Source organism: Dermacentor variabilis, chromosome 2 (assembly GCF_050947875.1).
Source record: "Dermacentor variabilis isolate Ectoservices chromosome 2, ASM5094787v1, whole genome shotgun sequence".
Classification (NCBI taxonomy): domain Eukaryota; kingdom Metazoa; phylum Arthropoda; class Arachnida; order Ixodida; family Ixodidae; genus Dermacentor; species Dermacentor variabilis.
The window spans coordinates 73,516,524-73,530,373 of NC_134569.1; the positions used below are offsets into that span (position 1 = coordinate 73,516,524).

The 13,850-nt window shown below is 42.0% G+C and overlaps 1 protein-coding gene across 9 annotated transcripts in view; it reads right to left on the reverse strand.

Moving 5' to 3' along the window:
* The window catches only part of Svil (Supervillin), a 360,495-nt gene that overhangs the window by 44,967 nt on the left and 301,678 nt on the right, over positions 1–13,850 (reverse strand). For all 9 annotated transcript variants that reach the window (XM_075680927.1, XM_075680923.1, XM_075680924.1 and 6 more), the window contains 6 exons: positions 12,841–13,009; positions 9,729–9,886; positions 8,499–8,776; positions 2,975–3,154; positions 2,430–2,549; positions 1,313–1,469 (listed from right to left, as the gene is read on the reverse strand). In XM_075680927.1, the coding sequence (XP_075537042.1) occupies positions 1,313–1,469; positions 2,430–2,549; positions 2,975–3,154; positions 8,499–8,776; positions 9,729–9,886; positions 12,841–13,009 (1,062 nt within the window). The remainder of the gene's footprint in view (positions 1–1,312; positions 1,470–2,429; positions 2,550–2,974; positions 3,155–8,498; positions 8,777–9,728; positions 9,887–12,840; positions 13,010–13,850) is intronic.

Genomic DNA, 13,850 nt, shown 5'->3' on the forward strand with positions numbered 1-13,850 from the left:
GTTACTCGAGCCAGGGCATTACCGCTACTTCCAATGCTTTTCAATAAGATTACAGCTAATTTTTCCTGATAGAAGCACAAATACCCTGAGTTTTCCCCGAGTTTTTTCAGACTATTCAATATCCCTGAGAATTCCTGGTTCTCCTGGTTTTGCCGGTTGGTCGACACCCTGAAAATTGCCATTGGCATTTCAAAATGGCAGTCTTGTACACGGTTCGAGCCTAGCTGCCGTAGATTTCTCCATGTGTTGTACGTGTGCTTAGACAACACTTCGTTAGGCTTAGGCTAGTGCACCGTCATCTTCCCGTTTTCTGCGTTTGCTCTTTCTGCATTTGCTTTATAAGCGTGGAAGTGCCGACTGCAAAGACATGTCGAGTTTATCACAATGCTGCATTTAAAAGGAAAGCGATCAGGTGTGCGGAGACAGACGGAAATCGGGGAACATCATGGGCGTTCGGAGTTCCCAAAACTTGCATGCAAGACCGACGTAAGCAGGAGAGGTGTTCTACACCGGCGGCTGCTACGTAAGGCACGCCCGTGCTGCTCCTATCTTGAAAGCGATCTGCAACGGAGACAAGAGTCTACGCATCTAGGCGCACCGCGCTGTGTTCTCGTCACTTAGTTCACTTCAAAGAGAGGGCACAGTAAGGGCAATTCCTTGGTTCCTGCTACCGCACCTCCTCACTCCAGCGTTTAAAGTGTTTCTGCGGTCATTGAGTGAGATGTGTTCATGTTTGCTTGTGGACGTGCGACATCATGCCTGTTGATTTAGTTCGTAAGCGAATGTCTAAAAGTTTATATGACCTATAAAACTACTATCCTTACTTTTCATATAGCTGTCCACTAATTTGCTATCGTAATCGATGCTTCGCCTTTTGGGTGAAACTGACTTATTCAATTTATTCTAACTTCAGAATGTTGGAAGTAAATATTTTGTTTTTTCCAAATAAGAGAACGTTTTTCTGTATGAAAGAATGAGGGGCGCAGCACTGTAAAGGACTTTTTTTAGTTCATGGCAAACAGGTGCGCGTTACAATTGAGGACGCGTGAGAAACTGAGTAAATACGGTATGTATGATTCATGTATCAATTATAATGTCAAATGTGCTTTAACCCAAGGAAATTCATATGAGGTGGCCTACATGTACATCTCAGTGGCGATTTGTGGCAATACCGTGCTAATAATAATAGACACATAAATTGATTAATGCACATTCAGTAAATTCAGGTATTGAGTCGACATGAAACCTTCACATGCCAAACTTTACATCTTACACTACAAACAGTGGGCATAATACCCCAAACAAGCCTTACCAGCTCTTGGAAAGAGTGGGTTGATGTCACAGTCTGAGTAATTAAAGCCTGCCTTGCATTGCTCTTCAGCCAGTCTGACAGAGAGGTCTCGCATTTCACTGGGGACAAGCTTTCCGAGCCACACGTAGACTTCACTGCCAAAGTTGAACACGTAAGCCTGGATGACAAGAATGACAAAAGTCAACAGAAGAAACCTGATATGGTGGATATTCTCGCTATGCATGCTTGAGGTGTCGTAAGCATAATATTATGCAATATTATATTTGTAATATTCATATTTGCTTTGAAAACTAGGTATTCGAAAATTTGTGAATATTCAGTTGGATACAAATATTAGAAAGAAATCAAATATATTGATGGCTGTGTGAGAGCAAACATGGTTCTTAGCGTTTGCTTCAATCTAATATAAGAGTGTGTGATCTAAATTATGTGCTCAAAATAATTTCGTGCTGCTGGCGAAATTTCACCTGCAAAGCACGCTTGGCTACTGGATGTCGTGGCTTTGCGGAAAAGCCAGCCTCTCAGTAACAAGGGGCGCGGGTTTGCGGAAAGCGAGGGAGCACTCTTTTGCAGGGTCAATCCGAGCTTATTGTTGACAGCAAATTCAATGAGTGACCGATGGCACAGGGTCAAATGTTTCCAAGTTTACAAGCATTTGATTATGTAGATTAAGAAGCAGGCTGACAAGAACAGACTGCCCGGGAAGTTACTCAATATTTTTAGTTAACATGAGCAAAATACACACTTTTAGTATAACAGCTTACTACTCTAATCTTTTACCACTGACAATGTAATTTTGATGTTCCGAGATGTTAATATAACCAAACTTGTGTTTAAATGCATGTACGCATCATTAAATGATATGATTCGATATTCGAAGTATTCATATTCGATTCGTATTCAAAAATTTATTTGCACACCCACACCAACTAATTACCTACACTATAATAAAGATAAGCTCTAATTTGCAATGTTCCCTAAAGGATAACACAACTCATTCGTTACTTCATTTCTTAGAGCTGTGTTCACTGTAGTGGCCTTGCTGAAGCAAAGATGCTCAAGATACGTGAAAAGGTATGTTTCCTATGAACCACATGCGGCATTAGGTGGTACTTGCCCTGTCAGGCTGGAGCATTTCAACTCGTGGCTGCATGCCCCAGTATTTGTCGTACGGAACTAGAGCATCTCCTTCCACAGTGTACACCATGTTGGTGTCGACAACAGCCGCTTCAAACCACTGAAAAAGCCAAGGTGACAGGAGAATAGTAATTGATTATTTTCGTGTGCAGTGGTGACACTCAAAAGTAGATGATGGGCAAAAAGCTTTGAATTTGTCTAATCGCGCACCTAGCTGAGCCTAAATAAAACCGTGGAAAATCGCTGCATCTCTTCTTTAGAAGTTGAAATTATTTCACCGATACTTGTTACACTGCTTACTCGACAAGTTTCAATTCCTTGCACTTCAGTATCTAGAAAAAGAATACAAACTGTGCCTCCTCTATGACGATAGGCCTTGTAAATAGATTTGTCACTAAATACTTAAAGGCAGGCCAGCAGATGTGAAAGAAGGAAAGGTCAAAGGCTTCATATCTGAGCCCTGTAAGCTTCAAGAAGTCAAAATTCATTTGCTGAGCATTGGTCATAAAACTACTTTGGCCTCACCAAGTCTTCACCAGGATCGCCAGCGGGGTTGCAGTCATCAGCAGTACCTCCAAGCAGCTTGAAGAAAGCTTGGGCCTCTTTAGAGTTGTCCTCTTTTTCGTCGTCTATGATCTTGACCTCTGAGGTCCCTTTGAAGAGCAGGTCCTTCTTGGACTGTATACTTTGGGCCACATCAGTTGCCTGTTGATAGTTAGGAGGTACAGCTAAAGAAAACTATCATAGGTTTTCAGGCATCATATAATTTATGCTTTATTCTAGGTAAAAAGTGTGAAAGAATTTTGAAGTATTTCATTTTCATGCTTTGCAATCCCATTCTTCTGTGCTACCATTGCATACACACCATTTCTGAAAGATGCGCAAAAGGCTTCACAGGATGGTTGCGAGTGTGTAACGTGAATGTTTAAGTGTTAGCTAGCTGTGGCGCGGGTTAGGCACTTTCACTCACAACCTAGAGCACCAAATGTGCTCCTCGTCTCTGGTGACTGGGCACAATGGGACTGCCTGACTGAATGAGACTGCCACGAGGCAACTAAGCATAGTATTGGTGTAATAGTTCAGCAGAAACCCACGAGGAGAAGACTGAGGCTTTTCTTTCAAGGAACCCGTATGAGTTTCCTTCATAGCACTTAGCTACATTTGGGTGGATGTCTCATTGTCCCTTTATTAAGCATAGCATTGACTGTGCATCCACTTCACTTGGTCGTTTTTTAAAGCAGATGTAATCTATCTCTTGAAACCCTCTAACCTCAGCATGCATGTCCTGCATGCGCCGACATAAGGGGAACACACTACCACTTCTACGATATTGCGGGTATTGTTGGTCTATTCCATCACCCGTTATGCATGGAGGGCAACACCCATCTGGTGCTGTTGAAGGGAACAAACAGTTATCTAGCTGCCCATTGGTGGAACTGAATGCAGTGTTACTTGCGCTTCCCTCAATGGAAGCACCTTCTGGCATGCTCAAAGAGCACTTTAAATCGTGCATGCGCAAGGTCTCCTTTGAAGACGCTACCATTGACAACACCGACATGAAATTGAGCAATGAGCTAAAAAAAGTCGAAGCTAGGGTCCTTCAATACTTTTCATCTGGTCATGAAACTTCCCAGAGAGTTTCATATAGGGACAGAAGGTGGCACCAGAGGCACTGGCGTAAGTAGAATGTGAACAATGTCATGCCACATGGCTGGGCTGCACGATCAAGCAGATCTTTCATGAGGAAAGGCATCTCTGCCACATTTATTTCAGCATGTTTGTAGGGCGAACATGCAATAGGAAGTTTTGGCAAAGTTTAATGTGCGATATGTTTGTGTTTAAATTATACACAGTACCGTTCTACAATTGAAGTCATCCCACCTTTCCCCTAGTAGCCTTCCTTGCACAAATGGCTTCGTTCGGCTGTCTCTATTTGCGCTTTGTCTAGTTAGTTGGACAAGTCACTTATATTTGGTTAGCTAGATCAGTGTGGTAGTTAATAGCAGATCGGTGGGTAAGTTAAGGATATTTGCTTATAGTTAGCTAGGTCACTAGTGAATTTTGTTGTTTCACTTAGATAACTTGGTTAATCGGTTGGTTAGCTTATTTAGTTAGCTTAGTTGGTGTATTAGTCATTATGTAATTAGTTTGCAGGTTGAGTTTTGTTATTTTAGTTATTGAGTTTAGTTAATGTAGTTGTTGGATAATTAAATTAGGTTGCTTAGTTATTACTTTGATAATTAGTTTAGTAATTACATATTTGGATGGTTAGTTCATGGGGTGGTTAGCTCTGTTAATTTAGCAATTATTAATAATTAGTTTAGTAATAATCAGTGACAAGTTTTGCAATTTGCTACAGTGAGAGCTCATTAATTCGAACTTCAATAATTCGAACTGTAAGGTTTGGCCCGGCCAAGCTCCACAGAAGTCCATGTATAAAAAAGCCTGTCAATTCGAATGCAAGAAGGTTCCGCTACGGATAATTCAAACTACGCGCCACCGTGCTGGCGGCTTGACGCCTGGCACACGGCCAGAGAAACGCGCCTACTGCCTACGCACAAGGCTGCGTTGCCTCCGAAACTGAGAGAACGGCGAGAGAAGGCGAAATCGGGAAAAATTTAACCAGCGCGGGGTCCGCCAGAAGGCAGCGGCGGCTGCCTCCTCTCTGTTCTACGTTGACCTCCGAGTCCTCTTGCCCGTCGCAAATATTGGAGGCTTTGCAAATCTCGTGTAGCTGCTAATGTTGTGCGGCATATGCCGCGGCAAGCACCAAAACACAGCGAATCAAGTGCGTCGCACCTGCGCTTGCAATGAAGAACCGATGAATCGGGGCCTTCGCCACCTTCACATGTTCAGCGTCTGTCTCGGCAGTCTTCATAGGTTGTGCACGTCTGTTTTCAGCTTAGGATGTACCGGCCGTCGCGATTCTTGGTGATGGTTTTAAGCCTCGGCTAACATTCGTTTCGGTGGACATCGGTGGTGTGGCACAGTCAGACCCAGAGCTGCGACAACTTGAAAATGGCATCTGCCCGCAGATGCCATTTCTTGCAGTGCCAAAACACTGCAAGAAAAGAGTGATATCCTGTGGGAAGTGGACGCCGGACTCTTGTCTAAGCAAGAAATTGCGAAGAAGCATGCAATACCGAAAAGCACGCTATCTACTTGCATAAAGAATAAGAGAGCTATTGAAGATGCCTTGGCGGCAGAAGTTGCCAATGAAAGGAAGAGGCGGTGGCCCGCAAAGTATCCCGACCTTGAGAAAGCGCTACTGCTTTGGATAAAGGACATGCGCGCTCAGGATATTCCACTGAGCGGCCCTGTGATACTGGCGAAGGCAGCGGACTTCGCACTGCAGCTGGGTTACAGCGACTTTGCTGCTTCAGATGGGTGGCTGCACCGTTTCCACGAGCGTTACAACCTTGTTTTCCGTGCTGTGTCAGGAGAAGCAAAGGCCGTAAACGTTGAAACGTGTGAAGCTTGGCATTCCGAGGTATTGAGAGGCCACATGAAGTACTCTCCGCAGGACATATTTAATGCGGACGAAACTGCTTTATTTTTCAAATTGCTGCCTTCCAAAACAATCACACATAAAGGCGACAAGTGCACTGGAGGGAAAAGAAGCAAGGAGAGAATAACTGTATTGGTTGCAGCGAACATGGCAGGAACTGAAAAGCTGCTGCTTTTAGTGATCAGCAAATCTAAAAGTGCACGTTGCTTCAAAAACATCCGGTCCCTCCCAGTGGACTACGCGGCCAACAGAAAGACATGGATGACGGAGGAACTGTTCGGACAGTGGCTAGCGAAGATGGACAATAAGTTTGAGCGTTGTGGTCGGAAAGTCCTCCTGCTCGTTGACAACTGTTCGCCTCATAAGGTTGACGTTGAGACGAAGGCCATTGAGCTAGCCTTCCTTCCACCTAACACTACAGCGGCACTGCAGCCCATGGACCAAGGCATCATTAAAAATTTTTAATCATTTTACCGGCGCCATCTGTTGAAGCAAATTATTTTGTGTAATAATTATCAGGTGCCGCTCCTAAGCGCGCTACACATGCTTGTACATGCTTGGGAGCAAGTAACTGCGGTTACGATAGCAAATTGCTATCGCCACTGCAGCTTCGGCGCGCAAGCGCTACAAGGAGGAAACCAGCCACCTGCGCTCGAAGATGGCGTTACCGCTCCCATGGCAGACGTTTTGAATGACATCTCCTTTGCTGATTATGTCGACGAGGATGAGAGTGCAGTGGTGTGTGGTGCGCTTACAGATGAGGACATAATTTCTCAGGTCAGAAGCGCTGAACCTGTCGCTGCCAGTGACGAAAAGGAGCAGGAAGACGAAGCGCCAGTGCGGCCCTCTGCTGGGGAGGTCATGGCTGAATTGAATACTGCTCGTCTCTTCTTCAGTTTTGAAGAAGGCAAAGAGGAAGCCTTCCGCCACATTCACTCATTAGAGCGAAAAGTGATAGCTGTCGCCTTCAAGAAAAAAAAGCAGACTACGATCACGGACTTTTTCATGCATTAAATTTCTGACATGCCCTACTGCTTCCAAATCACGGTACTGTTATTCTCCTTCACTTTCGTTAGTTCGAACTTTTGTTAATTTGAACTGAAGCGGCTTCCCCTTGCGGTTTGAATTAACGAGCTTTTACTGTATTTAGTTTAGTACTTACTTATTTGTTTGGTTAGTTAATGAACTGGGTTGCTTAATTATTCAGTAATTAGTTGGTAATTAGTTGATAATTAGTAATAATCAGTGATACATTTAGTAATTTGGTCATTTGTTTAGTAATTAGTGATTAATTTAGTGATTTTAGTGATAGTAATTAGATTAATCAGTGATTAATCAGCTGGTTAGCTTTGTTAGTTTCAATGCAGGTTATTTTTTCACAATTACATAAAAGTGCGAAGTGAACTTGCTCTCTAGTCGGTTTCTAACGATGGAGTAGTCCACGTGTACAATTTGAATTGCGTATTAAGCCACTGCTGCGAACGCAGATGAACGTGGAAATGAAACAAGGCATTTTGTTTCAAAATTATTCACGTTTAGGATTCTGAGCGCTGTACAGAAACAAGGCGGCGATTTCCACGTTGCGTCGACAACGTTCACACGCCAATGCCTGCATCCAACCCTTGCGCAGTAGCGAGCATACGCACATAACACCGTGGAGTCTGTTCGGTGGCTGTTCCAGTCTACCTTCTACTTGCGCCATCACTGTAGTGCGTCCACTGCGGGCGCTATATGAAGCTCTCCCATAGCATTACACGGAAGTTCCGTGACCAGATTAAAGGTATTGAAGGACCCTGCTGATACTTTCAAATGCCCAGGTTTGCACAAGTTTTAACACTTGCAGCCATACAGATTGAATAGCCATTTTAACCACTAACAGAGCGCACTTATGCAATTATGTGCAATCTTGCAAAAAAATACTGCATACCTACAACTGCACAGGGTTCCAGTATGCTACAACATAAAAATCACTCGCTGCAATTCTGACCATCTGCTGTGGCTTCGTCACACTTGTATATAATGCTTATCAGAAGTTTAAAACAGTTTTTAAGCTGTTTTTTATAAAGACATATCTTGAAGCACTGAAATTGCCTTCGATACCAATAAGGAGCTGCAACACACTTCAGAGTGACTTAATATTCAGGACCTTTAATAAGTGGCTCTCGGCATAGCAACCACTGCAGCGATTGCTGGGACACTCCTGTACGAGTGCCACTGAAGTTTGGAGAGCAAATTGAAAGTGTTTGCGAAATAAAACACAAGTTCCACTGCCACATAAAAGTAGCACACAGAGGTTGGGCACATGCACCACTTTTACTGGATGGAGAAAGATCACTAAACAGCTTGGTCGTTCTTGGTTTCAGTTTGTGCTGAACGCTGTCTGTATATGCCTATGCCTGATGTTTTTACTTTGGCGTAAGTTTTCCTGAACAAATCATTTGGAAGTTGGCACTCGTCCCATCACTTTATGCCAGTGTACTTTGTGCCATGCCATTCTTAAGTATGTACCAACTAGTCCAGCAGAAAGTTTTGATCACTAACCTTTGCCCTTTCAATGACATTGCTGTGGCGACCAATCCAGCAATACACAGTAGTGGGTGTCACAAGCACAAAGACATCACCATGGTTGAGGGAGGAGACAGAAGGCTCAACCAAGCGCGTCTGCACATGACGCCGACCTTTGACCTGAATCAGAATGAGGTCACGGTTGGGAAGCAATGAATTTGTGTCATCAGACTTCTTGAGCTGCACTCGACGAAAGTCTTCTGTGCTGGCCAGCCCTGCCAAAGCTGAGAGGGCCAAATCTGAAGTCTTGGCCACTGCGCAAAAGGAAAAGCTCAGTTTTTAGAGTGGGCACAAGAAATATCAAAATTTTAAAATGGCCCCAAAATGAATCTAGTCAAATCAGATATAAATTGGCATCACAAAGAGATTGTCCAATAAGTGATGCTCTGCAAAAATTTCAGATACATACATAGCAGTAACAGCCTAACACTTGGCATTTTACATACCAAATTCTCACCATATCTAGAAGCGCACTTTCTTAGTACTTATCCTCATCTCAGGACACACTTCACAAGAATGAATGCCGCGGTCTCACTTTCCACAAAGCCTCGAGTAGCTTTTTTTTTTTCCCATGCAGCAACTTAACACCCTTGGCCATAAGTGCTGCTGTGTAATGTGCTTATGACGGCATTTCCAGCTTTCTCAGAACTCCTTACAACCAACAGTACAGAGTTGGGAACATTATGTTACTGACACTTACATTACGGGCTGCAATTCAATTCAAAACCATGGGCTCTCCATAACAACTAAATGACTACGGCCAGGTGCTCTACACACTTCACAAGTCCAAACCTGTTTGTCATCTGGAGAACATACTTTCAGGAAAGTTTCAAAGCAGAACAATTTACTTATGCACAGAAACATCAGGTATGAACAGCTTTCACTGTTCAGAAGACATTGATGAGCACATCCAAGAATTAAAGGTGACTGGTTTTCCAACTATTGATGCAACGAAGGACAACCTAAGGTCTTCAGCATGGGAGAACAAATGCAAAACATGAACCGGCACAAGCACAGTCCAAATCAATACAACGTTAACAAGCACAGCAATTTAATTTAAGGAGGACCTATGTGAGATGTGTGAAACTTCAAAACTACAGAATGTTTCATGTACAATGACAAACAAACCAGACATTGGCTTTCGTGCAAGTTTTCAGCATTATTTTCTCTATTATTTTCTTTCCTATTTCTCAACAGAGTACTTACACTTTTCAATGTTCATTCGTTTCAGCTCCTTCTCGGCAACATCTGTGCGTACTTCAACGTACTCTGTCTGGATGTCTGTACGAGAAGCCAGTTTCTTCAGTGGGTTGCCTTTGGTCTGCCTTTTCCTGCGAACACTGATCTGTTTCCTCTGGCCAAGCCTACAGATAACATACACAAAGAATGAATGTCAGACCTTTGAATGCTTTATGCAACATGCACCTGAATTACAAAAAAAAATGCCATAATGTCCCCTGTCATCACCAGACATGTACATAATTAGTTACATGTAAGTACTAACTTGTAATCAATTAAATATTTTTGTACTGTTGTAATTGATCCAATTACTTTTGTTACTCAGTAATGTGCATTGTAATTCATTTAATTTCTTCTGTAACCAAGTACTTAATTGACAAGACAAGCTGAAACAGGCAACCCAGCTTTGAGCATATTAATTTGGCGGGAACTACCAGAGGAAGGCCCATCGCCGTTCCATGCACCAGTCTCGCAGGTGCATTCTATGAAACAAGCAAAGTATCCAACTTCTTTAAAAACTTCTAAAGTAATCCCTATTCACAAGGAAGGTGATCCGTCTGACCCTTCAAACTGCAGGCCAATATCTATTCTAAATATTATAAATATTTTCGAGCAAATTATATAAGCACAGATAAAAGCATTTCCAGATAAATACATCATTTGTAATCAGCAACATGGTTCTAGACCTCGATACTCAACGGCTACTGCTGTTATGACTTTATCGCAGAAAATAAACATGGCATTGCAATACAGTAAGCTAGTTGGTGTTATTTTTCTTGATTTAAAGAAAGCATGAGACATTGTCGATCATATCATTTTATTAGACAAACTTAAGCATTATGCGTTTTACAGTAAAGTATTTGATTTGCTTCCAAGTTATGTGAATGATCGTTCTCAGGTCATGAGAATTAATAATATTACATCTTCTAAACAAAATATTTGTACTGGTGCTCCACAGGGTTCTGTTTTCGGCCCCTTTCTTTTTTTTAATGACTTACAACAAATAACTGACTCTGCAGAAGTACTCATGTTTGCCAACGACACATGTTATTATGGCGGATGATGTCAAACTCAGTAAATGCATAAACATGGAGCTAAACAAAATTTCAGACTGGTTCTTAGGAAACAAGTTAACACAAAGAAAACCAAATATGTGGTATTGCAGTCTCGCTTCAATATTGCAGATACCACCACATTTAAACCTAACGATAAATAATGTCATACTCGAACAAACTAGTTCATTCAAGTATCTCGGGGTGATCTTTGATAAACACTTGCAGTGGGAAAATCGCCTAAACAGTGTTTGTTCTAAGTTAGCATCAGGGTGCTACAGCTTAATTCAAGCTCACGAGCACTTCGACGTCCAAGTTTTACGCCTTATGTACTTTGCTTTCATAGAAAGTCATTTAAGGCACTGTATAGACTCTTGAGGCTGGTCATATAAAACCATGTTAAATCCAAATAGGAAACTTTAAAAACGAGCGATTAGAATGATGTCGCACCCTAAACATTCCGAGCACATGGCCCCATTGTTCAACCAGTACCACATACTACCATTTGATTTACTACACGAACAGAGCATATCAATGTGCGTTTATAGGGTGATGAGATACAACCACCCTTTTAACGCTTCCATATTTTATTCTTCATGTGAGACCAGAAGTGCTACTGCAGGACATTTTAATTTTGCACCATGTAATAATGTATATGGTGAACACCTAGAATTTACAAGCATCAAAATTTGGAATAAACTGCCAGAGGGAATCATTAATTCCTCAAACGTTTAAAGGGCTCTCCAACAATACTACTTAACCTTGTTAGCAACACAATAATTCATACATGTCATTATCGATTCGCATTGCACTGAGCCAATAATCAATTGAGCTAATACTGTGGTCATATGGAGGTCATCTGGAGACATCTAGTATATTGTGCTAACATTATAAAAATGAATTATGCATTATGGTATGCTCTTTAAGAACATTATAAGCTCGAATTATAAACTGCTTTTCCTACTGTGCACAGTATGCTTACTTTAGTCTTTTTGCTTATGTTGTAATTTACGTAACAGGTGTTACTGTTAATTAATCGCAATAGACACTATTCTGTATACCATTCTTATCTCTTCCAGTGTTATGACATATGTTACTGTCTTTGTGTTACATACTGCTACTATGCTAGGTTTTTACCTGTGTATTGTTTATTGTACCTTCAACTAGCCTTTGGCTACAGGTGCGACAAATGTTTGTTCACCTGTATTTTGTGATATGGAAATAAGTATGTCTCTCTCTTCTACATTCAAACAAGCAAGCACAGGCACTCAGTAGTTGCCTCCTCATCTTAGCGCTACACAAGATGTTGGCCAATGAATCGAACTAACACTGGCATGGCTCGAGTGATGGTTACTTCGGACACCTATTGCCAGGAAATTTACCGACTTTTTTCCGCTTTTCATTGGCCATACCAGGAGCCCCTTCCCTGAGCTGTAGCAACAATGATGTGCTCCTAGATGTGAGCATCATAGCACTGATTAACCCCAAACTTGTGTGCAACACACTCGTACCTAGCAGCATCGCCCTTCCCTCCAGCGAACACATTTGAGGGAGTTTTAAATGTCACTGTCGACATCTTCGCAAGAAAACAAGGAATGATTCTAAAGGAATTTTCTAAAGTAATTGTTTTTGAAGGCTAACAACATGAATGGGTGCAGAAGATGCAATGAAAGAGCCAGTACATCACACTCTGCTGTATTTCTGCAATGTTATTGAAGGCTGGGAGATAAGTCAAAGTAATTGATTATATTTTAGTAATTGGTCAGTTACTTTCGTGGGGAATTGGTCAATGTACTCATTTATACTTTCGAATGAAGTGATTGTAATAGGTTACTTTTAGTTCTGCGACGTGTACAGGTCTAGTCATCACTTGGTGAAACTACAGCCAAGAGTTAATAGTCGCATCCAACAGAAGGTTACCTTCATTCATGCCACATTGCTCTGACAACATAGTAACTTTACATATCACAGATATCAAACAAATATTCCGACCAAGTTCAAGAAAATACATATATACATTGTCTTACTTGACATTGTCAGATACAATGGCATCAAAAGCCGCTTCGCTGATGTCAACCTTGTCATCTTTGGATGATGGGAGAACGCTTTCAAAGAACGAAGTAAATGTTTCATTGTCAGCTTTTGGGATCAGAATGCGTGGTCTTTCTTCCTCTTCGGCTTTCAGGCGGGATAGCTCTGCATGTGAACAAGATCACCTTAAAACTTATATAAATGCCAAGCAAGGAAACAAGTGGATTTCAAATTAAAGAAAACAGTTTTATAAGACAGAAATTTCAAGTCAGCATACAGTAACGAATCATTAAGACTACTCTGCTTATAGGCCATTCAGAGACCTTTATGGAAATACAAGAGTATGGACATACATGAAGAGACAGCATATGCTTTTAATAACCAATAAGTGTATGTACTAGCTGTTGCTGAGATTTTGCTTTCAGAGGAAGGTTTAGCTCAGGGGCTCCTACCTGAACGGGGCAGTGTATCAATCAAAGGCTAATGGAACATAAAAGGTCGTTAACTGGTGGATCGCCTTCTAATCTTTCCCTACATTGCCAAGATTGTAACTGCACGCCAGAGTTAGAAGAACGCGCGATATTGCACAGGCACAAGAATGAAGGTACACATCTTATGGTAGGGGCATGGCATATCTATACTGGTGGAAGTGCGTGCGTGAGTCAGCCTTCGATTACTTTACATAAGGAAGAGATTAAGTGCTTTAACAGTTCTCGCACGTAGACCGGCACATGTACCCGACTGACACGTGGTGATAAGATTTCTGAGCTTGCACAGATGAGTTTTGTGTCTTCTTTCTTTTTTCGCCTCAGTGCTCCCTTCAGTTGATAGTAGACTTCTCTACTCTTGTGTCCTGTCTGCACGCCTCACGTCTTTTTTTGCACAATAGTGTTTCCATTTTGCGTCATGAAATCACGGCAGTACAGTGGCCCAGCAGAACAACGAGCCTCAGAGATCGGAATGGCTTCCAAGCGCAAACACAGCGGGCGCTTGGAAGGATGAAGCC